Source organism: Sporobolomyces salmoneus, assembly GCF_050403485.1.
Source record: "Sporobolomyces salmoneus JCM6883 DNA, S_salmoneus_JCM6883_v1_ctg11, whole genome shotgun sequence".
Taxonomy (NCBI): Eukaryota; Fungi; Basidiomycota; class Microbotryomycetes; order Sporidiobolales; family Sporidiobolaceae; genus Sporobolomyces; species Sporobolomyces salmoneus.
In genome coordinates, this window is record NW_027481152.1 from 201,159 (window position 1) to 226,032 (window position 24,874).

The 24,874-nt window shown below is 52.0% G+C and overlaps 11 protein-coding genes across 11 annotated transcripts; 2 read left to right on the forward strand and 9 right to left on the reverse strand.

The window, feature by feature from the left end:
• Nucleotides 1-369: 369 nt before the first annotated feature.
• On the reverse strand, nucleotides 370-2,309 carry JCM6883_002846 (uncharacterized protein; the record flags this gene model as incomplete). Its single annotated transcript, XM_076630638.1, has 7 exons — nucleotides 370-537; nucleotides 614-1,422; nucleotides 1,643-1,668; nucleotides 1,733-1,821; nucleotides 1,888-2,051; nucleotides 2,117-2,229; nucleotides 2,302-2,309. 7 exons carry the CDS (start codon nucleotides 2,307-2,309, stop codon nucleotides 370-372), a joined length of 1,377 nt encoding a protein of 458 aa, XP_076489375.1.
• Nucleotides 2,310-2,399: 90 nt separating this feature from the next.
• JCM6883_002847 (F-box protein) lies at nucleotides 2,400-3,090 on the reverse strand (the record flags this gene model as incomplete). Its single annotated transcript, XM_076630639.1, has 3 exons — nucleotides 2,400-2,626; nucleotides 2,685-2,828; nucleotides 2,907-3,090. 3 exons carry the CDS (start codon nucleotides 3,088-3,090, stop codon nucleotides 2,400-2,402), a joined length of 555 nt encoding a protein of 184 aa, XP_076489376.1.
• A 362-nt stretch (nucleotides 3,091-3,452) lies between these two features.
• On the reverse strand, nucleotides 3,453-4,406 carry CIA2 (iron-sulfur cluster assembly protein CIA2; the record flags this gene model as incomplete). Its single annotated transcript, XM_076630640.1, has 5 exons — nucleotides 3,453-3,535; nucleotides 3,624-3,659; nucleotides 3,733-3,828; nucleotides 3,908-4,066; nucleotides 4,187-4,406. 5 exons carry the CDS (start codon nucleotides 4,404-4,406, stop codon nucleotides 3,453-3,455), a joined length of 594 nt encoding a protein of 197 aa, XP_076489377.1.
• Nucleotides 4,407-4,515: 109 nt separating this feature from the next.
• Nucleotides 4,516-6,166, forward strand: JCM6883_002849 (uncharacterized protein; the record flags this gene model as incomplete). The annotated part of the gene is made up of 3 exons (XM_076630641.1): nucleotides 4,516-4,693; nucleotides 4,777-5,312; nucleotides 5,384-6,166. 3 exons carry the CDS (start codon nucleotides 4,516-4,518, stop codon nucleotides 6,164-6,166), a joined length of 1,497 nt encoding a protein of 498 aa, XP_076489378.1.
• Nucleotides 6,167-6,876: 710 nt separating this feature from the next.
• On the reverse strand, nucleotides 6,877-9,812 carry JCM6883_002850 (uncharacterized protein; the record flags this gene model as incomplete). The annotated part of the gene is made up of 3 exons (XM_076630642.1): nucleotides 6,877-7,161; nucleotides 7,228-8,136; nucleotides 8,202-9,812. 3 exons carry the CDS (start codon nucleotides 9,810-9,812, stop codon nucleotides 6,877-6,879), a joined length of 2,805 nt encoding a protein of 934 aa, XP_076489379.1.
• A 2,994-nt stretch (nucleotides 9,813-12,806) lies between these two features.
• Nucleotides 12,807-16,377, reverse strand: JCM6883_002851 (uncharacterized protein; the record flags this gene model as incomplete). Its single annotated transcript, XM_076630643.1, has 14 exons — nucleotides 12,807-12,867; nucleotides 12,938-12,981; nucleotides 13,047-13,322; nucleotides 13,380-13,638; nucleotides 13,704-13,866; nucleotides 13,932-14,001; nucleotides 14,061-14,312; nucleotides 14,373-14,459; nucleotides 14,525-15,633; nucleotides 15,691-15,757; nucleotides 15,827-16,101; nucleotides 16,168-16,188; nucleotides 16,248-16,273; nucleotides 16,343-16,377. The coding sequence occupies 14 exons, from the start codon at nucleotides 16,375-16,377 to the stop codon at nucleotides 12,807-12,809; spliced, it is 2,745 nt and encodes a 914-aa protein (XP_076489380.1).
• Nucleotides 16,378-16,645: 268 nt separating this feature from the next.
• PEX12 (ubiquitin-protein ligase peroxin 12) lies at nucleotides 16,646-18,246 on the forward strand (the record flags this gene model as incomplete). The annotated part of the gene is made up of 6 exons (XM_076630644.1): nucleotides 16,646-16,718; nucleotides 16,797-16,843; nucleotides 16,912-17,184; nucleotides 17,248-17,388; nucleotides 17,457-17,636; nucleotides 17,716-18,246. The coding sequence occupies 6 exons, from the start codon at nucleotides 16,646-16,648 to the stop codon at nucleotides 18,244-18,246; spliced, it is 1,245 nt and encodes a 414-aa protein (XP_076489381.1).
• A 114-nt stretch (nucleotides 18,247-18,360) lies between these two features.
• JCM6883_002853 (uncharacterized protein) lies at nucleotides 18,361-19,053 on the reverse strand (the record flags this gene model as incomplete). The annotated part of the gene is made up of 1 exon (XM_076630645.1): nucleotides 18,361-19,053. The coding sequence occupies one exon, from the start codon at nucleotides 19,051-19,053 to the stop codon at nucleotides 18,361-18,363; it is 693 nt and encodes a 230-aa protein (XP_076489382.1).
• Nucleotides 19,054-20,357: 1,304 nt separating this feature from the next.
• Nucleotides 20,358-21,003, reverse strand: JCM6883_002854 (uncharacterized protein; the record flags this gene model as incomplete). Its single annotated transcript, XM_076630646.1, has 2 exons — nucleotides 20,358-20,536; nucleotides 20,631-21,003. 2 exons carry the CDS (start codon nucleotides 21,001-21,003, stop codon nucleotides 20,358-20,360), a joined length of 552 nt encoding a protein of 183 aa, XP_076489383.1.
• A 647-nt stretch (nucleotides 21,004-21,650) lies between these two features.
• On the reverse strand, nucleotides 21,651-23,340 carry JCM6883_002855 (uncharacterized protein; the record flags this gene model as incomplete). Its single annotated transcript, XM_076630647.1, has 6 exons — nucleotides 21,651-22,006; nucleotides 22,070-22,096; nucleotides 22,163-22,284; nucleotides 22,360-22,631; nucleotides 23,045-23,180; nucleotides 23,255-23,340. 6 exons carry the CDS (start codon nucleotides 23,338-23,340, stop codon nucleotides 21,651-21,653), a joined length of 999 nt encoding a protein of 332 aa, XP_076489384.1.
• A 366-nt stretch (nucleotides 23,341-23,706) lies between these two features.
• On the reverse strand, nucleotides 23,707-24,789 carry JCM6883_002856 (uncharacterized protein; the record flags this gene model as incomplete). The annotated part of the gene is made up of 1 exon (XM_076630648.1): nucleotides 23,707-24,789. One exon carries the CDS (start codon nucleotides 24,787-24,789, stop codon nucleotides 23,707-23,709), a length of 1,083 nt encoding a protein of 360 aa, XP_076489385.1.
• Between the last annotated feature and the right edge of the window lie 85 nt (nucleotides 24,790-24,874).

A 24,874-nucleotide genomic window follows, 5' to 3' on the forward strand; every position in this document is an offset into this window, starting at 1 on the left:
AAAGCACGATGCGACAGAATGGTAAGCGAGATTCAACTGCAGGAAGACGCGGTGATTGCAAAGTAAAAGAGAGGATTGCGTGCGAGAAGACCTAGACGAGAGAGAGGAAGGAAGAGAAAGACAGAGACAGAGAGATTTCAAGCGAGTTTATCGTTTCTTTTGACGATCAAAGGTTCTTTCAAGCGGTAGTCTAGGAGTACAAAGACGAGCCACCGATTGGTCAGCTTTCTTCGCGTCTCGAGACCCTAGAGTAAGAGGGGATGAGGCAACTCACTGTTTTTGTTCAAGCGATGATTCAGTACTGTTCGGTTTCTGCGAGATTCTTTGATGTCTTTCGAAATGTCGACTCGTGAGGACGCGCGTCAGCGACTACAAGACTGGACTGAAGACTGCTCGTCGTCGACGATCACCGGCGAGAGATGTCGGACCTTGAGCTTGGTTCTCGTTCAATTTCGGGCTAGCGTAGCGAATCTGAAGTGGAGATCGCGCCGTGGAGGAGTGGTAAGGGACAGTGTGACGATGAGATGCATGTACAATCTGACATGTGGCGAGCAAAAGTCAGTCAACCCGTTCTAACGCGATTGGATGACAATGGGAAGTTGAGTGTGCTCACCATCTCTTTCCAAGTGAGTCTGGTAGCTTTCGAATCGGACGACATGGACAGAATACTCGGGGGACACTCTTGACACCAGAACTTTTCTCCAAGCTGATCCAATTCTTTCTCCGCCGATTCATCATCGTCGATTCCCGTTAATTCGAGTAGTTTGAACAGCGTCCTGAGCCAGTACTGCGATACGACGTCGTTCAAATCGTGTTCGAAGTCGAGGCCGTGCTCGAGCGAACGACCTTCGTACGCTTTCTTCCAGTGAAGAGGGAGTAGTTGACGATAATCTGGCTTTTTGAAGACTGCAGCAGTGAAGCGGGAGAGGAAAGCGTCGAGATCGGTCGAAGAGATGGTAGATGGATCGTCGATATCGAGCGCAGTCTCGTGTCGATAGCCGTCGATTTTGTAAGCCTCGGGAAGCGATACTGGATCACGGGGATGAATGGAGAGAGTGAGTTCATCTTCGACAGGTCGACCAACGATCTTGTAAGCCTTGAGGAGGGCACGAGCATATTCGAGTTGTATCCACCTCGCGACTTTCGGAAGTTGAGCTTGAATTTCGTCGAAAGAGGCGTTCCAAACGTTTTCGTCGATCGTCGAGTCTTCATCCTCCCACAAAGCTCGAACGGCGGGCATGTTCGTGAAAAGATCGAATTCGGGAAAGACTTCCTCTTCGGTAGAAGCGTCGCGAAGAGCATCATAGTAAGGCTTCAGCGACTGTCGACGTACTTCAGCTCGACTCCTCGCCTCCAACGTCAGTCGAGATTGTCGGTGAATCTCTGCGACTTCGATGATCGGTGCCGAGATCTTCCTCCAACCTATCGAAGTAGAAACCGAGAGCTTCAGCTTGAAGGAAGCTTCGAAGGCGAGAGAGAAAAAGAAGAAACGAGCTGGTGGGGGTGAGAAGAGTCGCTTGATCGAATAGCTGCCAGACGCTGTCCATCTTCTCGGCTTCGAAACTGAAAGTGTCAAATACTAGACCGATCAGCTTGAATTCCATTTAGGAACGGAGGGGAATTTACTCGTCTGCTTGGTAACCGAGTTCGAGTAATTTTGCGTTGATGCTGGCAGTCGAGATGAGCTGAGAGTCAGAAACCCGAAATAGGATCAGATACGAGGGAGCCTTACGCCTCTACATGAGCTTGACGAGCAGCGACGTTGGCGGCTTGACGTTCGGCGGCCACCAAAGCGTCCCAATGTGCGAGCTTCTTCCCATCCTGGGCGCAGAGACCGAAGGTTAGGGGGTCCAGCACTGGTTTACGAGAAGGCAAAGGGGAACTCACTTCGGACGCCGACTGAACAAGAGCATGCCTTTCCGAGACGTACGTTAGAAGCGAAGCTTTCGCTTGCTCCTGCTCGTTCCTGTCTTTGGCGTTCCTGATGATTTCGTCAAAGTTACGCAGCGTGGAAGCGATCTGAGGAGCACCGGAACGGTCGTAGAGGTGAGCTATATCAGGCAGAGAAGTCGTCAATATCGATCATTCACTCGAAAGTCGAAACGGGTTCACTCACTCGTATAACCGTAACGCCCGCGCTCTTCGGAGAAGAAGCAACAAGCCGATACACGTCCCGCTAGAGAGTATGAGAGATTGCAGTGTTGCTGGAGTTGAGAACTTGTAACGAGGCTGAATAATTCCAAACATTTGGAACTCTCAGTGAGGTAGTCGTAACAGGCAGCGAAAGAGCGTACTTATTACCGCGACATCCCTAGAGGATCGGACGTTAGTACTGGAGTCGGACAGTCAAGAGGAACCTGGAAGCTCTCACCTTGCACCAACGTTTTCGAAGAGAATAATCAACATTCGAAAGCTCGGCGTTTCCCACAGAGGTGACAATCACGATCGTAGATCAAGCTCATGACGGCGAGATCGTTCAAGTCGGTACGTTCGAGTTCGGGAAAGTGAGAGCGTCGTTTGACCGTGTTCCAGAGAGTTTGCGAAGATTTCGAGGCGAAAAGAGATCTCATCGTCTTGCTTGTTCGTCCCAGGAAAAGGAGAGAACCTGGATCCAAGTGTTCCGCGACTAGTACCGTGCAGATCTAGTCAACTCAAGCTGGGAGCGGATAAGGAAGGCAACTCACTGATATAAATAACATCGAGAGGTAAATTCACCGTCGCTCGTACTCGTCCGCCACGACCTTTCCCTCTTCCTCTTCCGCTCGCTTTCCCTTTCCCTTTCGCTTTCCTAGTAGACGTTCGTGCTTTCTTCTTCCTTCGTACCGGAGCTGTTCAATCCCGAACAAGTTCAATCGAGTAAGGGTTCAGTTTGCTTCTCCCGTCGCGGGCTAGGGAGGGAGACTGACCTAAATCTTCCTCTTGATTACTTTCAGAGTCCTCAACATACTCTCCACCGTCTTCTTCTACGTCGTTGTCAGACTCTTGGTCACTTCCCTCAACATTTGCTTCATCTTCATCTTGATCAGATGCTTGTGGTTCGGAGTAGCGTTTCCTGCCGAGAGTAGCAGTACGCCTCCTCGGTCGTAACATCGCTGTCGGGGAGCGCGATCGGTGAAAGAGAAGAGAAGAGGTCAGAGAACGAGAAGCTTCGCGCATTCATTCAACAAAATCATCGCTGAATTTCAGGCTAATTAGCAGATTGACTGTTCGGGCATAGCCCTGACTGAGCCATACGAAATCCCGGGACTCGTATGGGGAAAGACGAAGACTCAAAATTCGCAATTTCTTTCCGACGCGAAGCGAGATGTCCAGTTCGCTCTCGCGCGCTCTGCAAGAACCTGCTCTTACGAGCGAGGGTGAACGAGAGTATGTGATGCAGTAGAGCGAGAGAAGACAGTATGGACAAGGTGCGAAGAACCAGAAGATACAAGCGAAACGATCCGAAACGACAATCAATCCCCTCCTTTACCTCGTTGATCCGCTGTTGATAGGCATTGTTGAACGACCGAAAGGAGATCGGTGTTCTCGAGTGCGGCTGTGATCCGCGAGAGAGCGAAGTTTCTCGTCAGTTCTGTCTTTTCTTCGCACGATGACAAACGGTCGAAGTGGTGAGAGGGACTTACCTGCCACTCGTTCCTTGTCGTTCAACTGTTTGTTGACTATGTAGATCTCCCCCGAAGACGATCAGAAATCGATTCACACGAGTCACTAAGCGCCAGACGGAAAACATACCGGCGTTCTCGCTTTGATGAGTTCCTTCTTTCACCTTGATGTCTACCTTGAACCTCTCGGGTAGACTCCTTAGCAATCTCACTCTCAGTGATAGTCCTGGCATGAAAGAGCCCGAGCAATGTCAGCCAAATCGAGAAGAGGAGAAAGAGTGCAGGATCTCGAGGGGCAGACTAACCGATTAACGTAGCCATTGAGCAGTGAGGGATCGTCGGCGTGAACTCGACGAGTACATGAGGTCGTTTCCCGTTATCAACGGTGATTTGAGAGGAAGAAACGACGGCAAGTTGTTCGAGAGTCAAAGGATGTTCCGGATCCGAGATTGAACGAATCAAGTCTACGACCGCACGGGACTTGCATTAGTCGTCGTTCTGCCTCTTCACTGAGTCGCAAGCAGCTCTCTCCCGCCCGCTTCAAAGCAAGAGAGACCGCCACCTTTGCGAGATAGGAGACTGACCAAAGATCTCGTCCTGATCGATTTCCTCTGACTCGTCTACGCTCCCATACATCTCATCGTCTGCCTGTCCGTACCCGAGTTGCTGCTCAAGCGATTCCCATTCTTGATCATCTTGGAAATCCAAATCGAGGAAAGCCGTCGATTTCAACTTGCGCGAACCTGATCCCGAAGCCGTAGAATGAATGACGGGGTTCGCGTTGTCTGGCGTAGAAGAGTTCATGGTCGCTAGAAAGTCAGATGAGGGAAAGAGAGAGAAAGGAACTTTCGGATGATGAACTCGTCCTATTCACTCCAATCATGCAGTAACAAGCTACTGAGTCGACAGGGAGATGACTGAACCCCACCAAGTCACACTACACACCCGACTCTCCTCCGATACCCGAACTGTTCCTTCTCTCGACCCAAATCAACAACTCGCCCTTCGATCCCTCATTCAACCTCGCGAGGCAACAGCGACTAGCTATTCTCGCTCTCCTTGGGAGAAGCACGAACCGATAGAACAGACTCGTGAGTGGGTCCTCCTCAGCTGCGCTGGGTTTGCCGGCTCAGAATCACTCAACCTTTCTTCCTCTCGCTTCTTTCTGCTCTAGCCAATACCGAAACCTATACTGTTGCAGCACCCTCTGAATTCAAGAAGCTACGGCCACGCTCCCGATCACCGTCTCCCGAGGACTGGAACAACTTGTCAACCTTTGAACATTGGGTTCCCAAATTTCCTCTTCCTCTTCCTCGCCACGAGCCGAGTGGACAGGGCGAGGTCTTCAAGAATAAGATGATGAACGGAAGAGCTGTAGCCGGAGCCTGGAGCACAACTCGCAAAAGAACCGATCAAGGAGAAGGGGACGAGGGGCGAAAATCCGAGAAACGAGTCAGGGTCGAATCGCCTGCTACTACGCGGAATCGACTGAGTACGGCAAAAGAGCAGGATGGAAAGGAAGTTACGGAGACTAGGAGGAGGAGTCCGAGGAAAGTGGAACCTCCGCCACGGGAAGAAGAATCGCTCCGAAGGAGTTCGAGGAGTCGAAAAACACCTACCAAGGTACTCGTTCCTGCAACTCCCGAGGACCCTTCACCGGCAGAAGATGCAGAACTCGCGATAGGCGCGATCAAACGGTGTATTCCTCCGGTACGTTCTATTGAAGCTCTGTTTCTCTTTGGTCCGCGATCTTACTCGGTTGGTTTATTACCCTTTCACAGCCATATCATCACATCGTCAAACATGACTACGAACCACCCAAAATCCCTAGTCGACAAGCCCCTGCTCGAATTGTCCATTCTTTCGTCGACCCAAGCTTCACTCCCTCTCGTTCGAATTCGTCGTCAGCTACTTCTCTCGGCGGTAGAGGCGGTGGTGGAGGAGGAGGCGCATCGAATCTCTCAACCCTCTCGCAAAAGACTGCTCAATTCCTGATTCCAGGTCGACAAGGAAGTTGGTTGATTCCCATTTCAGCTCCTTTCGAACAATTACCTCAGGCATCTCCCCCGATCTGGTACCCTTGTCCTCCGCCGCCTCCTTCCCCCTCGAAATCAACCCGAACCTCTCTCCTCGCCCGTGAGCAATCGAAACCTACGCCGATCGAATGGACAGATCGCAGACTTTCGGCTCTTTGGTCGTTTCTCTCGAATTTGAACGAATCTTCCGCTTTCGGCCCACTTCGAGCTGCTTGTCATCTACATCCTGATTCGTCATCGAAAGGAGGAGGAGGAGATCAAGCGTTTCCAGAATACCTCAAGATCACGATGGACGCGAATTTAGCTTTGGCGTTCCGAACCATGTTGGGTCTCTTTTCTCTCGAGATCGCGACGGGTGGAGGTGGGAACGGAAAGAGAGACAAGTTGAAGGAGAAGAAGACGAATGTCAAGAACGGTAAAGGGAAAGAACAGCAGAAGGAGGAAAAGGGGAGAGATGCGGAGAAGTTCTTAAAACGAAAAGCGTTGGTTTGGGTTGATGAGTCTGGTCGTGCGATTCTCGTAGCTTGATTACGTTCGGTTGTTCTGTCTGTTGTCGCGTCGTTAATCTGAACTTTGTAGCTAGTTGAGTTGACCTTGTGTTCCTTGAAGTCTCGAAATGAGCTCTCTCTCTCTCTCTCTCAAAGCGATCTCAAAGACAGAAGGATAGGAAGCGAGAACGAGAGAGTATTGCTATTTCGATCGTTAATAGCTACGACGAGAAACAGGGAGTTTTGAGGGCCGGGGAGAAACAAAACAAAACGTTATGTACGAAGGACGAAAGAACGAGGTGAACGAGAGTTGGACGCTGAGACAGAAGGAAAGAGAAAGAAGGAGACCGATACAGGTGGATACGACGAGACGAGACGAGGTGGAACGAAAACGAACGAGACGAAAAGAGGCATGCGAGTGAAAGATCTAACTATGGGGAGAGTTCGCTGGGGATATAAACAAAGAAAGAACAAACGACAAAATGTGACAGAAGACGAGAGACGAAGGAAAGGGAAGGGGGAATCTAGCCACTGCGGGAAAAACTTAAACGAAACGAACGAGGGGGGTTTTCGTACTGCATTCGAGAAGGGGTGGAGAAACGGGTATTCGGTTGGAGGGGATCGACGTCGTGACGGAGAGGAAAAGATATCGCTTTGCTGCTAGGGGGTCGTAAGGAAGAACTTGAACCAAGATAAAAGGTGCGATAGATGACGACGATTGGTTTTGTTTGTACAGGATTTGATTCAGACTCAGGAGATCGGAGAACTTCGCTCGTCTGGGAAGGACTTTGGCGGAGTGACGCTACCTGCTCCGCAACTCGCCGGCAGAGGAGTGAGTCGACGAGGAGTCGGAGCTCCGAGCGTTGGGGAGGAAGTTGCGCTCGAGAGAGCAGAGGAGAGGGTAGAATCGGTGGGTGATCGCGACGAGTTCATCGACGAAGAGCTGAAGTCGAAAAAGTCTTGTTGTGAAGAATTCGCAGGCGCCGAAAGACCGAGAGATGAAGCGGAACCATTCGCGTTCAGATGGAAGCGGTACTGTTGGGTCAACAAGCTCGTCAGTGTCCTGACCCTGTTGATTGAAGAGAGAATGAGGCGACTTACGCGATCGAGGAAATGAGAAAACTCGAGAGCGTTACTCGGTCTCGGACCTTTCGACTTTGACTTGTCCTTCCCTAGTTGCAACGAACTGGAAGCGGGGCTATCGGGAACGCTTGTCGCATCGCTTTCGGGGCTACTCAGGAGACTGTTCGTCGAATCCTCGCTCCTCCTCGACGAACTCGTGACGACCGAATCGGTGCTGCTCGCGCTCGGACTCCAAAGTGATTCTTCCGATGGTGGACTCACGAGAGCAGGGCTGCGAACTCGAGGAGGCGAACCGGCGGGGGAGATCGCGGGAGAATTTGCGGGAGAAGCGAAGGGGGAGGCGCCTTTACTGTCGCGAAAAGGGGGAGGGACGAGAGGTTTGAAAGTCGTTTTTGGAGAGATGAGAGGAGCAGAAGAGGAGGAAGAAGCGTGAAGACCTTTGAGACCGTGACCTTGAGATCCGACGGGGTATGAGGCGTATCGAACGTGAGGAGAACTTGAACCACTTCCGTGGCCTGAGGGAGGCGTCGGAGTGTGATCTGGAGAGTTGCCGTGAGTCGTTTCGTCTTGAAGCGGGAGGAACGTGCTGAAGTAATTCGTCGGAGCTGGACCGTAATAGGTCGATTCTGTCGAAGGAATCGAAGGCTGTTGCACGCTCGAGCCATAGAGGGTTGGAGAGTAGTAGCTTTTTGACGAAGTCGAGGGTAATCCAAAATCGGGTTGAAGGTGAGGACGAGGAGAGAGAGCGGGAGCGGGATGAGAGTTGATCACGGGAGAGTTGCCTTCGCAAGGAGAAACAGGCATTCCTCCGGTCAAGTTTCCAGGATAGGCCGCTTTCTTCGAAGGAGATGTCGTCGAGGGCATCGTTTTCGGTCGTTGAGGGGAAGTTGAAACGGGGTCGAAGAACGCAGTGAGAGAAGATCCAACCTGAGTGGGCGCACAATAGAGTCAGTTGCGAGTCATCCGTGAAGCACAGAGAAAAGGAGACTCACGTTCGTAGGAGGTTGAGGAGACGAGACGACTCGTTTTTCGGCGGGAGTGTACATTTTGAGGGCGTTCGAGAAGCTGTAAGGGCTTCCTTCGGTAAGACTCCTCGCATCGAGTCGATGCGGACGAGCTGAACGAGTCTCCTCAACGACATCTCCAACGTCGTCGTTGTCGAAACTGTCCTCCTTGACGAGTCGATCGAGTTCGCGACGGAGGTCGGCCATTCGATCGGCAGCTTGTCCAGCGTTCGTGACGCTCCATGCGGCTCGTTTCGGAGGGTTGAGTCCAGAAAACGCCGAAGATGCCGAAGATCGAGAAGTTGGAGGAGGCCCTTTTTTGAATTCGATTCGATAGTTCTGCCCGTCGTTGTTGTCCCAGATCTCCCTTCCTGCCGTTGTGTACCTCACCGCGAGATACATCGTCTTCTCCTCGATCCGGGCGAGCAAGTCTTGCAGTTTGATCGTAAAGATGAATCGATCCGTACCTTGTCCCATCGATTCGTGGTGATCTGCCGAAACTTCGCTGACCGTTTGCCAGTGATCGAGAGTAAACCTCACGGCGACCCATTTCTCAAACGCGAGGTTCTTGACTCGTACGATTCCCCTGATCGATTTGCCGTCTGAAGCCATATCGAGAGATTCGACGTAACAATCGTTTTCTGTCGGAGGTCGAGCCGGGAAGTTTGGTAGAACGAGTTTCACTTTTCCAGCTTGAGCAGTCGCCATCGCCGGGAAGGGGAACGCTTCAGGTTCGTCTTCAGTTTCAGTTTCGACGGGACTTCCAGTTCTCGAAACGGCGGCCGGTCGTTGTTGAGCGAGGAAGTGTTTGACGTGTTCGAGTTGAGTATCGAAGTGAACGTATTTCGGACAGATTGGGGTTGCGGGCGCGGAACGAGGTTTCGAGAAATCGCGTCTCATTCCATCCGTTTTGAGTGAAGGTCGAACGAGTTCTCCAGATTTCTTCCTGACCATCATTGTTGGTTTCCGAGAAGGATGTTCGTCGTCGACAGTCGAAGAAGAAGTGAATGAAGAGACGGAACCTCGAGTTCGATGGTGTCGAAGACTCGATGTAAAATCGTTGATCCCTTGCGGCGTCAAATCTTCGTCCATGGGCAAAACTGCTGCCGGCGACGTGACTGATCTCCCTCGTTCTCCACTACTCGACGATGATTCATCCTGTGACGATCCCCCTCCTCCTCCTTGACTGCGTGATTCAGGTTTCGCCGGCGTCAAAGCGAAAAGCTTGACCCGTCTCTGTTGTCGAGGTACGGTGGAAGGGGAACCCGGAGAAGTCGCGTCGCCTTCTGCTGTGCTCCATAGGTACGCTTTCGAATCGGCGAGCGAAGACGAAGAGTGATGGTGTTGGTCGTCAGGCGAAGCGGGTTGGACGAAAATGAAATTACTCGTGCTCGCGATCGGATCGGAAGAGTGGGAACGTTGGTGGTGTCTGACGGGGCGTTTCATCTCTGCTCGGGGAGAAGCTGCGAGGGAAGGAGGAGCTGAGTTCGAGGGGGAAGGCGCGCTCGTCGAGGTTGGAAGAAAAGTTGGAATACTTGGCATCGTGATCGTTCCGACGGGAGAAGGGGAAGAGGTAGAAGAAGGGAGGGCGTAGGGCATCGGAGTATTGGGAGACGTCGGCGTAGGAGGGAGTTGGAGGGGATGCAACGCGAAGGGGATACCGAGGGATTCGATCGAAGGTCTTCGAACGAGAGGAGCGGAAGCCAAGAGGGGACCGGCGAGTCCTGTTTTCGTTGCGAAAGTATAGAACGAAGTCGGTGAAGTCGGGGACGGCGGACAATCGACCTGAGTGACTGGTGCGAGAGAGAGTCCTAGCGAGTTTCGCGTCGTCGATGAAGGACGAGTTGGGCTCGGACTAGATGGAGGAGATTGAGTCAGTACTGACATTCCTCCCTATGCTGTGATTCTGCTGTGTCGTCGTCGTGTCGTGTGTGGGTGGGAGTTGGGTGATCGAGGAGAGGGGGAATGGGGGTAAAAGCGTGTCGAATTATCGAAGCCCCCTCGCAACAAACACGCCGGCCGCGGTCGAGAAGTATTGGAGAAAGGAGAGGGGGGCCCGGAAATCAAGGGGTAAAAAACAAGAGAGAACGATTTGGACTGACCTTTTTCTCGATGATGAAAGAAGCGAGAGGTGAAGAATGCCAACTCGCGTCTGTCGCGCGTAGTTCTTCGGGGTAGTAAGGATTCTGACCGAAGGAGAAGGGGGTCAGCGTGACCCGAACCGTAGGACGACCTCTCTCTTTGCTCCTCTCTTCAGGCCGAAGTGATCTCCTGCGCAGAGAGAGAGCAATTTGAACGGGCTTTGAGAGTGGGAATAGCTACTCACCTCTTGTACCCTCGTCTAATCCTATCTCACAATGTCCCTCTAGAGTCGTCCAGTCGCCGGTGCGGGAAGAGAAGAGAAGCGAAAATTTGAAGGGAGAGGGATCGGGGCAACGATCGAAGTGCGATTTCGATGGGGTTGAAAGTGCGGGTTAGAAAGCTGGTCTTTGAGCTTCTCGTTGGTTGTAAGTCGTTGGTCCTCACTCGGATCAGGATCCGAGGAACGAGCGAGCTGAAAGAGAAGAGAGAAGAGAGTGCTACGAAATCAATTTCGAAAATCTTCAGAAGTGCCTTCGCATTTCTTCGATTTTGCTCGCTCTCGTGCTCGGCTTGGACACTCTCGATTCAAATCGACGCAGTAACCTTCATGCTCGGGTGGACACGCTCTTAGCCAACTTCTCCTCGAATCAAACGAACGAGAAACGAGGATATCGACAGATCAGCTTTCGAGCTCAAACACTCATTTCGCGAGTCGAGAGTCGCTCACGGTGCGACGAAACGAAAAAACCCCTTCTACCCCAGAGGCAATCTCTCTAAGTCCCCACGGGAGGACCATCGATTTCAGGTAGGAGGCCCACTTCATGCATGGTTGGGAGAGCTTTTGTGAATCTTCAAGCAAGTCGTCCGCAAAATCGTCTTGACATCTCTCGACTCGATGTTGAGTGAGGAAGGGCGGAAGCGAGGCGGCCTCTCGGCGCTTGGGACCCTCTGACCGGCTGCTGAGCTGAGCCCTACGATAGTAGGGAGACTCGAGGAGAGACTCGCGACTCCCGTGCGAAGAATGTTCCAACCTCCCACCAAGCTCAGTGCTGACGCGACGAGACTGTATGTACTATACACGTACCGCAAGCCCAGAACTCAGTAATACAAGAGGCGTAATTGGAGAGTTGCAAATCCTTTGCGAAGAAAATGGGAAAGTCTCGGGTTCCTGCTCTTCATTACAGCTCGTCCCAACCGGGCCGTGGGATTATCAAATTCGATATTGACTGTTGTACCGTTTGTTACTCCTGTCGGAGGCCGAAGCACAACGGAAACGCGATGAGCGAGGGAGTCTGCAGGTCCACAACGCTGTTCAAGCTGAGCTCCCATACAGTTCGTATCGAGCATTGAAAGAGGTTGAGATCTTAAAGCGATTCCATGTCGACGATCTGCTTGACAGGAAGGAAGGAGAGAGAGAAGAAAGGTGATCGGCTTGAGCCTTCGCAGTGCTCAGGCAGAAAAACGAAAACGAGCCTACTTGGTCACACATGCGCGACTAGCGTATGGATTTCCAGCACGAGAAATGAGAAACGAGACAACGTCCCTGAGATCGAAGGTGAACAGTGCGAGCGATGAAAACGAGAGATCGCGAAGTCAACCTTTCGTGGACAGCTGACTTTTTCGATCACTGTCTTGACGAGAAAGAGAGATTCAGGAAAGGAAGACACCGACCTCAGCAGACTATAGATACACCGTGGCTATCGATGATAAAGGCAGTTCAAGGCGAGGCGAGGAGAGCGAAAGGACCGATCCTGTGGCTTTGCGAGATCCAAGTCACGAAGGCAGGTACAGCGTCGATGAACGGCGACGTGGACACTGGATCGAAAGAAGAGACCGACATATGCTTGAGGCTGCCTCACAGCTCGACGTACCCCAAAGAAGCCCCAACGGAGTTGCGAAAGACGATCCGAGCTCTTCTTGCATGCGTAGCTACAGAGCCCGTACTGCTCACGTAGAGCGTAACAGGGGAGGATAATGGCTCGCAGGCCTCCGAACGCAAGTGCCTGCCTCGCTAGTCGAAAAGAGGAACCGGGAGGATCACTTATCTTGAAACGTTTACTTCTGTTAACTTTTGGTGAGATTCACCCTGCCTTCTACTCCTTCCGAGTTCTTATGAGCTCGCAAACTCTGAATCATCGACGAGATACTGCTACGGTGCTGCGTGGACCAATGTTAAGTCGGTCTGAATGCGACTCGTCGCTTGAGGAATAGAGCGTTCGGTAGAGGATGTCGTGCGACGGCGGCTCACGACGCGGACTCGCTCGCGAGCCCGCACCGAGGACTAGCCTGATGCCTAAGCTGTCAGAGCGAGTAGCGCAACTTCACCGAACAAGACCGAAGAGAAACAGTCTGGAAGCGACGGATAACGTCCAGAGTTAGCAGTGAATGATAAAAACAGACGCGAATGCGAGAATAACCAGCTATAAACAGAGAACTGAACGGACAAATAAACAGAGAACTGAACGGGCAAGACCCTCCGACACTGATAGAAGAAAGAAGACTGAAAACCGTTCATTCATTGTGAAACCCGGACGATCCTTCCTCGAGCGCGAACGCCAGCTTATCTTGTAGTCTAGTATTGTGAAAGATGAGAGCGTCAGCAGCGGACTCAGAGCAGCCAGAGAGCGGGGAGAGTAGCTCACATTTCGAGAGAATCGTACGGGGGTAAGTCGATTCGGTTGAAGCACTGCGCATCCGACCGCCAGCCTCAGTGTCCTGCATAGCCTCGGAATATGAGAGGCGAGCGCTTACGGTATGACTTTTTGGTAAAGCTCCCTTGGAGACCAATGCCTTTTCAATCGTAAATTTCCTCGGTCCATCGCTCCCTTGTAAATCTCTGAATCCATTAACCGGAGTTCGACTCGTGCCCGTCGCAAATTGTAACAGTCGAGCTCGTTTCTCCGACGGCCAATCACTGACGACTTGCCAGAACCAAGAAACGACTTGATCTTCAGCGACGTAACCTCGATACTCCGTATTTCGTTGCCAATCCTCAACATCGATCGTTTCGACTCCTCCGATCAGGAGCTATGCGAGGCCGTCGGTCAGTGATGTCCAGGACGGAGATGGTCGAGGGAGACTCACCTCGAGTTCTTTCTCGTCAAACACTTTCAACTCTTTCAGCGGTACGATCTCCTGTAGCCCTCTCTTGATCGCATCGAGTTGAGCTTGTACTCGTCCCTTCAAGCGATGCTCGCAGAGGAGATCGATGTACTCGAGTTTGTTCTCCTCGGTGACGGGAATGTCAGCTCCTCCGGGTTTCAGCTCCAGCGTTTCAAGAGTACCGAAGTTTTCGTATTGGGATGTGAAGTCGAGATCGAGGATTCCCGTAATATCGTTCTCGCTACGCGCAGCAGGAAGATAGTCAACGACCAGCTGAGACAGAGGTTCAAAGGAGGAGAGACTCACGACATCCAACTCAAGCTCTGCCAGAGTTGACGATCAACCAAAGCCATATCCTCGAGTCCGACTCTCTTGTCGAGACAAGCTTTGTAGATTGACGTCGCGAAATGAACATCGAGGAATCGACGGTGAAAGATCGCTAAACCGACAGCTCGACCAACGAATTGAACTGATCGTCGAATGGTGTCAGTATGTGAATTGGACGTGAATGATTAGAGCGGAGACCCAACTTACAGAAATCGAGATGTTCGGGATTGATCCCTGAATTCGCGTTAATCTGAAGCGTATAATCCCCTTTCTCGGTCTATCGAGCGCGACTCAGCGTTGGACTCATGTACATCAATGAGAGGGAGGCAGACTCACCGGTTCAAACAGACAATAACTCGGATCAAACACCGCATGACTCAACAGGAAGAAAAACTCTCTCGAAACTCCTCCGAAATCGACTCCTTCTTCCCCTCGAAACGTGATCATCAATCTCTTCTTCAGTTCGCTGCCAGGATACTTCATGACTTCGGAGAAGGCGTCTTCGAAGAGGTTTGAACGACGAACGATTACCCGAACGTCTCCTCCGGCGACGTTGGGTCGCAGTGCGGGTTGCGAGCGGAAGTATACCTGTAGCGGAAGAGATGCATGTGAGCGGGTAAGTGCGAGTGAAGAGGGGGAGAAGCTCACGAGTTTGCGACGAAAATCTCGTTTACTCTGATCGCTATCAGGTTGGAGAGAGGGCATTCTTGGATCATCCCATGTCGTCGTCTTCGTCTACAGAGGGACGAGAGTCAGCCTCAGACTCTGTTTGAGAGAAGGGTAGCGAGAGTGAAACGTACGTTGTGATCGACGAAATAAGCTCGGCCTCGAGGAGTTTGACGCCTCTCCCAGCCAGAAGGCAGAGGACCCAGATCATCGTCTTGCACGGTCAGATCGCCTTCACTTGCTGGGGCTGGAAAGCTCGAAGACGCAGCGGGAGTTCGATTGGCCGAATCGAGACTTGTCGAGGGTTCCGGTTCATTCGAGGGCGAGACTGATTCTGCGGCCGGTGTCGGAGGCGCCATCTGAGTACTGATAGCTTGAGACGTAGGCGAGACCTGAATCGTCGAACTCGCTGCTGTGGCCGATCTTGTCCTCCTCGAGGACGACGTTCCACTCCTCGGGTTCCTCGGATCCGACCAAGTAGTCTTCCTTGTCCCATGATCAACGAAGTAAACTCTACCATTCGGAGCCGTTCTCATCTCCCATCCGTCCGGTAACGGGCCAAGTTGATCCGTTGTTGGTGTTCTGGAGGTCGAAGAGTTTGGATTCGAGTTGACTCGCTGGGGACCCCGGGGGGGAGTTGACGTAGGGCTTTGACGATCGACTGTCAAGCGAGAGAAGTCCTCTTCGAGAGGTCCGAGTCGAGAGTAGCCGGCGTCTGGCAAAGTTTCGGATCCTCCTCCTCCTCCTTGATTCGTAGCGAGTGCGTCATCGAGGGTACTCACGACAGCTTCGGCACGACGATGTTCCGCGAGAGTCATCCTGCGATGTACTCCAGTAGCATTTGCGGCGGAAGCGGCTTCGAGGCTCGGTCGATCGGTGATGATTTGACGAGGAGTTGGACGAGAGCGAGAAGAGTAGATTTGAGCGTCAATGATCGCACTCGACGTCGTTCGGGATGTCGGAGGTCGAGGTTGCGTGGTTTGAAGAGGATAGAGGTCGAGAGGCGGAGAGCGGAAAGGGACGGAGGAGGTAGGGGAGACGTAATTGCGAGAGACTGCTTCTGCCTGTAACGACGCCTGAGAGCGGAACGGAGGTCGAATATGAAGGTCGGTCGGTCGGTCTTGATGAGCGAGAAGCAGGTCTTGACGACGTCGGGGTGTTTCATCTGAGCGAATCTCGAGCGATAGGGCGCCGCTGACGGCGATGTTCTCGGCTCCCTTTTCCAGCTCTTTCGTTAGATACACTAGAGGTATCGAGGAATTAGTACGCGATCAGCACAACGTGAAGGGGGGATGCTAACCTTCTCCCGGCGACTCGAGAGGCAACATGTTCCACAAATCCGTCAAATTCACTTCTCCCATGAAGCCCTATCGAGCATGATTTTCGCCAATGTCAGTAATCAACGAGCAATATCAGGGGGACTGAACGGTTCTCACCTGATCTTTCTTTCGAAATTTGACTGAATCGTGAATTTTAACTCTTGCCCAACTTCCCGCCTCGACCTCAACTGTCCACTTTGCTGTCCCCGTCTCTCCATTGCCCCAATAAGGTGTCAATGTTGATCCCGATGTGGGACCTTGATGGATCGAAGTCGGAGTTTGCGTCGAATGAATGTGGTTCAATTTTAAGGCGGAGGACGGCAAAGGAGGGTAGATTTGGAGGATGGGAAACGGGGAGGGTAGAGCGAATACGTCTCGTTTGATCAGATCGTCTAGAGCCGCGTGACAAGGAGAGTCAATCCAGCACGAAGCGGGGAGAGAGGACGAGTCGAGCTCACCTGCACTGATGACTGTACTTCCTTCAATGCGCTCTATGGGTCAGCTATCAAACTCACGCGTAGCACGTCAAAGGACTGACCGGTAAGAGTGATGGTCCTCACGAGCCTGTTCCCCGGCTCGAGAGATCAGCTAAGTTGCGAGGTCGAGAAGGAACGGTTGAGAACTGTGACTCACTTGCTCTCGCCAGGAACGCCTTCGTCTTCATACATCTTGTTCGATCAAGTTCCGGGAAGAGGTAGACAAGGCGAGATGGAGGGGAGCGAGCCGAACGAAGGGAACGAGTTCAGAGTCCGCGGAGTTGCCGGTACGTTTTGTCTTCGTTGTACAGCTAGCCATAGCTCTGAATATCATAGTCATCGAAGAATTGGGTCGATCTGACGTGTTGTTGAGCAGACAGAGCCGAACGGAAGTTGTCAATTGCCGGTAGATCTCTCTTTTGCTCTTTCGCTTCTTTATCGATTCGCCCGACCTTACAAGATGGAGTATACGACTGATCTAGCCCACCAGAACGATCCGTACCGACCCAGTCTGTTCGAACTCGCGGCTCAAGGTCCGTAACTCTCGCTAATTTCTTCCGATCAATGTTCGTCCCTCTCGAGCTGACTCTAACGCTCGTTCACCTCTGCAGACCAGCTACGAGACCTCTTGAGTCCCGTCGTGCGCTATGTCTTATCCGTAAGCTCTCTCTTCTCCCTTGCTACTCCCCACTTCTAGCTGACCTCTCCCTTCTCTCTCCTGCTCAGGTATTCGCGCAACGGAACCCTCGCTACCTCCTCCGACTCGTCAACTCTCACGACGAGCTCTTCTCGCTCGCCATGCTATTCGTCGAACGACATTACCTCGTGAACTATTCCGCTTCGTTTTCCGAACATTTCTATGGCCTTAAACGGCGGAAAGTCCTTTCTAGAAGAGGAGGAGGAGCAGATAAAGAGGAGAGAACGAAAGCAGCGTTCGAATTGACCGGGAAGAGTGAGAAGCTGGGGAAGAGGGAAATTCGAGGAAGTTTGGTTGCACTCGTACGTGTCTCTCCGCTCTTTAGGTGACAACTCCTCATCTGACAGCGGAGGGGTTGAATACAGATCCTTCTGCCGTACCTGAAGACGAAAGCGCAAGACTGGTTCGAACGGCTAGGAGGAGGAGTCGATTCCGATTTATTCGCAGAATCTTCAGCTCGAACATCTTTCCTCTCCATTCTCAAGAACCCAGACCTCTCCTTTCGAGTGCGTCGCCGTCTCTTGCTTCTCCTTTGACGGCACATCAAACTGATGCAAAACATCCCGACGCTCAGGCTCGAATGAATCTATTCCTTCAAACTCTTTTCAAACAATCCTACCCTTACTTTACCTTCTTTTACGAGATCTACCTCCTAGTCTACAACTTGCGATACCTCTTCGGTCGATCACCTTATTGGAGACCTTGGTTCAAGCTCCTTGGAATCGAGGTTCGTCGAATGGGTCAAGAAGATTACGTGAGTTTGTCTATCTCTGCATTCCTCTCTCTTCGCACCGATGATCACGACGGCGCTGACTACCCGCTCACGCGCGCAGCAAAACCTCTCAACCGTCCCCTCCTATCTGACGACTCTCCTCGCTCCACCACCCTCGTCCCCACCAACAACCCGTCCTCCCGTCCTCCTCGTCCTTCGTCGACTTCTCTCCCTCTCCCCTCGAATCGCGCTCGATTCCCTGAGTGTCGCACTACCAATGGCGATTTTTGGGTTCCGTTTTCTCGAATGGTGGTATTCACCTTCCGGAGGCGCTAGTCGAATCCGCGGCAGTGGTGGGAAGAATGGTTCAGCCCAGCCTGCTCTCAGAGCACCTCCAAGCGCAACCTCGAAGAAGGAGAAGCAGAGCAACGGGATGGAGAAAGGGATTTGTCCGATTCATAAAGGAAAATTGGAGAACCCTACGGCGTTACCGTCTGGAGTAGTCGCTTGTTACAAGTGTTTGAGAAGTACGGAGATTGTGGAAGACGCGAAGGAGGAGGGAGGAACGGGATTGGGGAAGGTTTGGATCCCGGATTTGGGGAAGGGGGGAGAGAGAGTCGAGGCAGGGAGGTTGAGGAGAATCATGGGATGAATCAGAGGAGCGCAGTCTCGTGTTGTTGTTGTAATATATCGATTCAACGATCATTCCGAACAGCCACGATCAAGAAAAAGAGCTGTTTTCCAATCGAACAAACTTAAGCTATAGCTACTTTTCCCCTCCGGCCCACCAGACCGCCCAATTCCATCTGATCCTCCTCACGACATCCCTCACTGCCAACCCGATCAATTTCGCCTGCATCCTCCACAATTTCGTGTTGTATTCCTGGTAAATCTTTTTCGTTCTCGCTAAATGTAACGCGTAAAACGGGGCTAGATCCACCTCTCCTGCTTGAGGCTTTCCTTGAAGAGCTAGTGACGAGCCGGATGTGGAGGATGGTCGGAGTGAGGCGATGTAGGCGTTGCGGGATTCGAGGAATTTCGTATTCATTCGGACCCAGAAATCTTGGTTGAAGTTGTCGAATCGATACCTCGCCAATCGGTATTCGAGGTCCTCGGAATGAAGCTTCTGCTTCAGTCGAGAGAGCTTTTGTTGGCGTGGAGAGTGGGAGAGGGAATTCGTCGAAGGGAATTCGGAGAGGGAATAAGGATGAGGGTTTGAGGTCGCTGTTGTTGTCAATTCCGAGGAGGGAGAAGAAGCGAATGAGGTAGACCATGTTGATGGGTTGTGGAGAGAAGGGAAGAGCGGGGCATAGTAGACGGGACGGAGGTTAGAGAGGGGACAAGGAGGACCGATTAAATCGCGGGAAGGAGGGACGTTCGAAGGGAGATGAGAGGCGCGGACTCGTCGGCGAGGGGTCTTCGTCGGTAAGGAGGAGAGTAGAGGTCGAGAGGAGTTCATGACGAGTGTCTAGAGAGGGAAAGGAGCAGAGAGAGGTCAGCGAAGCGGCCCTCAGGGATACGGGAGCTTTTCGTCATCTAGCTGCGATCTTCTAAGCCTCTGCCCACGTAGCCTGACTTCTCGGCTCTGCTTTGCGCTCGAGAGACAAGAGGAGTTTGTTTCCGCTCATCAAACCGAATCACTCAGATCACCCATGAATCGTTCCCTTGTAGCACATATGGTAGCTGGACTGATGACTCACAGATCGTAGTAGCTAGCGAGCGTCAAAGTCGATTGCTACGCGAGGGAGGAGGTTTGATCTTGCAAAGGTTTTTGAGGCTGATGAAAGGTTCGGCTAGCGGGTCCTCTTGTTCAGGCCTAGATGTAAGGCTAGGATTCCGCGTTCGACGGTGTTGCCGAGCGCGCTTGAGGAAGGGGAGGTTGAGCGATCAGGTCAAAACTGACTTCGTCGCGCTTCGAGCTTTTGCCGATTCGCTTCGCGACCTTTCATCCTTTGAGGCAGGAGACGACGGGACCGGCGTGATCTCGAGAGATCTATACCGGAAAATTGAAACATAAAAGGCAGCAGCAGGAAGAAAAGACTCGAGAAACGTTCCAGCGAGTCTTCTTGAGGTGGTTCGATTGAAAAGGCTTGCTTTCCAGGCAGAGGTGGTAACAAGGTAGCAGAGAGCAATCACAGTTTTTTTAAGATTCGTCCAGGAAGGGCAAAGAGGAACGGCAGAACGACAAAGAGGAAGAATACGAAAACTAGCTCTTTTTCACCTGACGCCGAGACCCTGGTCGCATTGACGAGTATTTTTGCCTCTACAGATGATCACAGGTCGCCCAGTTACTCGCCCCTTCTTCTCCTTCGTTGCCTCGACCAGAACTCATCTGAGATGAAACGGTCTTCAACGAACGCGGGTTGCTCTTCGAAAATCACCTCAATTCCTCCTCGCTCACACTCCTCCATCGCTTGTAGGAACTCTGCCTTCTTGATGATCGTTTCGTTTTGAACGGAATGCACCGACGAATCCAGGTGGATCGACAGGAGGGGCGAAAGTTTCGAGTTCCGGCGGCCCGAGATGAAGCTCGCAATCTCCTGGAACCTGGACGACCGCAAGGACCCGCAAGCTTTGATACGAAGGTGTTGAGCGGATGCGAGGGACTGAACAATGTCAGGATACGCGAGCTCGTCCTCCTCCACCTCGACTAAAATGCGGGAAGAGAAGCCCGAAAGGAGGTTGTCCTTGGAGAAATGGTAGACGTCTTCGGAGATGCAGATAGCATCGAGTTGCGGGACAAGTCGGGACAAATTGGGTCCGTTAATTTCGCGGAACTGGGAGGAATCGAATATTTGTAGTCCGAGAACCCGTAGCGACGGGAGATTCTCCGGATTCAGCATACGTGCTACTACCGAGCTTGACGCTCTGCCGATGAGGGTGAGAGATTGAAGAGAAGTGAATGGACGTGAAATGGTGAAGCGAAAGGCAGATCCAGAAATCTGAAGATTGACGAGTTCTGAAGAACGGAATAAGAAAAAGCTGGAGCAAAGTCTTCGAATTTATAGAGTGAGGGTCGAATTGAAGTTGACTCACTCGTGTAGTCGGCTAAAACTCCAAGGTCGAAACCGCCATCCGGGTTGTATCGCGCAATGACCAGACTTTCGAGGCTTGTGCATCGTCCCAAAAGCTTCTCCGTGGGCTTGACTTCCGGGTAAGTCTCCAGAATGAGTTCCTTGAGTCTCAAAGTCTTGTTTTCGGCTGATGCAAGCAGGTTGAGCTGGGGGTCCGACACGATGTGGACGACTTCGAAGAGAAGTGGTTGGGCGATCTCGCGGAATTGTCGTGATACGAGGGAGCGGGAGCGAAGAGTAGCTTGTCGATCGTCATACGAGGTGGAATGGTAAGTGCGCGGGACGGATGATTCGATGATGTCGCGAAGGAGTTCGGGAGGAAGAGAAGAAAGCATGTCGGTCCTCGTAGGGAAGTCGCGAGGGCGGCAAGGGTAGTCGAAGAGTGTCCTGCTCTAATGTAACGGGACGAAGCAACGTCAGCTGTGAGCATTCGAGGCGGAGTTGGTTCGAGGAGCCGATCGAGGGAGAATCGTTCCAAACTCGCTCAGACTTACCTAGGACCAGGTCGAGATGTGCAGCAACCTCCAACCTATCGTTAGACCCCAGATTGCCTATCCCTCCAGCGGTCGAGGAGTGTCGAAGGCCGTCGGCAAAGAGTTGTTTGATGAAAGCCGAAAAGAGACGACGGAGGCCACAGCGTGCTTCAAGTACTGGCTCAGGTGGATCAAGCGCTTCGAATGAAGTAGTTGCGAGTGTGACGAACGCTGACTGAGGCGTGAAGATGAGTAGTAAGGGTGAAAGGGAGTGAGCTTACCGTTTCGTTTGCCTCTCATCGTGCATCTTTCCGGTCGACCGTCATCGAAGACGCTACTGCATACTGCCATTCAGGAAGATCATCGAAGAGCATGCGCGATTGAACTTCAACGAAAGACCAAACACTGCTTTCCGGTAATTCGAAACAGAACGCAAAAGCACGGCACAAACAGAAAGGACAATCCAGACGAGACAACCCTGTACAAGCGAGACATCGATCCTCTCAACCTCAGTTGAGTTCAACCATGTTCTTCTTCTTTTCCGCTGCTTCCTTCGCATCTTTCTCTTTTTCCTCCGCTTCCTTCTTCCTCGCCTCGTCTTCGTCGAAATCCACGTAGACTCGTTTCCCCATATCGATCGGAGGACGTCCTTTCCAATCGTAAGGAGGTGGTGGAGTAACTCGAGGTTTCTTCTCAAAGGCCGATTTCGCTCGTTTCGCGCGAATTCGAGCGGCTTTCTCTTCGAACGCTTTGAGACGGGCGTCGAGTTCAGCTTCGTCGAGATCGGAGAGGTCATCCAAGTCATCATTGTCGTCGGGAGAAACGGAATCGATACGACGCTTCGAGGTACTCGCGACTGGCTCGTCTGCGAGAAGGAAAGAAGAGCGTCAAGCGCATTCGACGGGACTTGGGTCAACGAGAGCCGCACCTGGAAGTACTTCATCTTGTAGACTGACTGTAAAGCAGGGATGTTAGAGACTGCGAGAGGAAGAAGAAGGAGATGAACTTGAAGTGAGCTCACTCGCAGAACGAATCCTGAAGGTCCAGGTCAAAGAAGGTTTGTCTTCCTTGTCATACTTCCATTTCTTGCCATCTACACCTTTAGATCCCTTCGAACTTTCCACTGCGCGTCGCTGTCCTAGACTACAAGGTGAGATACAAACAACTTCTGTCAGCCCGCTCATTTGGGCAAGGCGATGGAGACGCTGTCCCGCTTACGTAGCTGAGAGTCCAAATTGTGCTTTCTTTGCCTTTTCATCGATCGGTTCAACCTTGTTCTTCTTTTTGTAATCTTCCTCATCGGAATCAGAATCGATGTCCTGCTCTGCCTCTTCTCGTTCTGCTTTCGTGACTCGGACCTGACGAACGTTCTTCAATTTCCTGTATACGACCTTGATTGTGCCAACTTTGGAGAGAGATTCAGTCGACTTGGGCCTACTCGCCTCGCTGGTCGTTGCGATTTTCCCAAAAACGAAGGGGGCGGCGTGGTTCTGTGGACCCTCAAGAGTCAGATGATGACAGGACCTGAGCGAGGACATCGAATGAAGAGAAGCTTGCCTTCCCGACGTTTGCTTGAGAAAACATCATTTCGCGAGATTTCGAATTCGCAGGCTTGGACAAGAACGAAGTCGCCATCTCGTCGGCTTTGGGTTTTTGCCTCCACCTTCCGCATCTCCTGTGAGTGAATAGAGTCTTGATAATCTCAGCAGGAAGGCACGAGATTGACGGAGAATAGATGGGCAACCTTACCATTTTCCGTCGAGGCGAACACTGATGTCGTAAGCTTGATTCAATTTATCTCTCCCGTCGTAGAAGTGGACCTGAGTGTTTGTTCAACTTGTTAGCCCTCGGTGAAAAGAAAGCGCTCGCTTCGTACGCAGAGACAGACTACTGTAAAGCTCACTTGAAACTCTTTTCCTTCAACACCCGCGATCTCAGCTCCAACGTTCGTTGCTTCGAGTAGATCTTTCTTGTGACTCGTCAATACCTTGTCTCCACTGGTTATCCAGACCTTGAGTTCCGGAACTTTCGAACATGACCTACGTGAGGAGAGCTTTAGCGAGATCAGGAGAACTCGTGGCTAGGAAAGGTCGAAGCGCAAGGTGAGACGTACAGAGTCTGCCAATCTTCTGGTAGAGTGATCGTGTCGCTCATCTCGATCGATCCGAGCCAGTCTAAGAGAACGGAGTTGAATGACATGGCTTGATCAATTGAAGCGTTTGATGCGACTCAGACCGCACGAGGCGAGCAGCGGCCGCACTGAACAAGACCGTGGGATTTGGGGCTCGGCTGAGATGCGTGCGTCGTTGTCATGAGGTGGCAGTGAAGAGTGGGAGAAGAAGAAAAGAGATTCGCAGCCAGTTGCGGGCTCGAGCGCTTCTCCTCGAGTATCTCTATCACGGAGAGTTTTGTTACGGCTACAACCGAGCGGTTGTCCTTGGGGCAAAGCGGCGCGATTTTGACGCAGAGCAGAAATTTCGCGCAAAGACTTCAACTTTCTCGCCTTTCGCCTTCAGTGCTCCCAGTGCCAGCTCAGTAATACATGCTGAAACAACAGACAATATCTCAAGATGCTACTCCCCACCCCTTCTTCAATACATACTCCATTCTCCTCGCGATCCAATCCGGATTCCCACCTCTCACGATTCCCTCTCCTCCCAGCTTCCCCGCAATCCTCGCTGTCCCAACTCCCAATCCCACTACGACCGCCATCCAAACCGCTTGCCATTCTCTCCCTTTCGTGATCCGTCGTCGCCGTGAAGGGGGTCCAACTTTCGGTCGTTTGGGAGCGAGGGATCGAGGAGCGGTAGGGTCGGAGAGGATCCGCAGCCCGACGAGAGCGTGATACGTAGCTATCGAAGCGAGGGAGGCGTAGGAGAGGGTCGATGCGATGCGGAGGTAGAGAGAGGAATGATTCAGGGAGAGAGAGGTGAAAGAGTAGTTGAAGAACGAAGGCGAAAGAGAAGAGATGGGAGGAAGAGGCGATGAAGGGAGAATCCGGTGGACGTAGAGATGATGGAATACGATTGGAATCAAAGCGTATCCGGTTGCTTGATGTGAAGTGAGTCGAGGAATCGTTGAGAGTGATTTCGAAGCCGAGGGAACTACGACATCCTCCTCCTCGACTTTTTGTTCCTCCCCGTCTGAACTTGTCACTTGTACAACAATCTCTGCGTCGAGGTCATCCAGTTCTTCCACCAGCATCTCCTTCTCCCCTTGATTCAGCTTTGCGAAATCATTCAATTCTCGTTCGTTCGAACTCGAAGTGAGGTTCTTCATCTCGATCCTCAATTGTTCTCGTTTCCATTTCCTCCTCTCTCTCAGCTGTAACACCTTCAACCCTCTGTTGACGACTCCACTGAGAACGTGTAGTCCTAGACTGCCGTAAACGAGAATCGGTTCGGACCATTCTCCTTGGTATAATTCCCTTCCGATGAGGAGGAACCCGTTCGCTCGGTTCTCGGGGGATGTGATGTACTTCGGTCGACTGGGTAGAAGGGCAGTGAGAGGCGCAGAAAGATGAATTATGGAGAAGATTGAGAATGAAACGGCTGAAACTGATTGAGTAAGACGTAGGATCGGAATTGTCGTGTCGAGCAGCTGGAGAGTCACAGGAGGTGGTGTCACATATGTCGGTTTGGCTGACATCGTTGAGCGTCGAACAGGAGGCGGAAGAGGGGAACGACGAGTCGGGAGAGATGTGAGAGAGGGGGAGCTGATCGGGGGAAGCTGT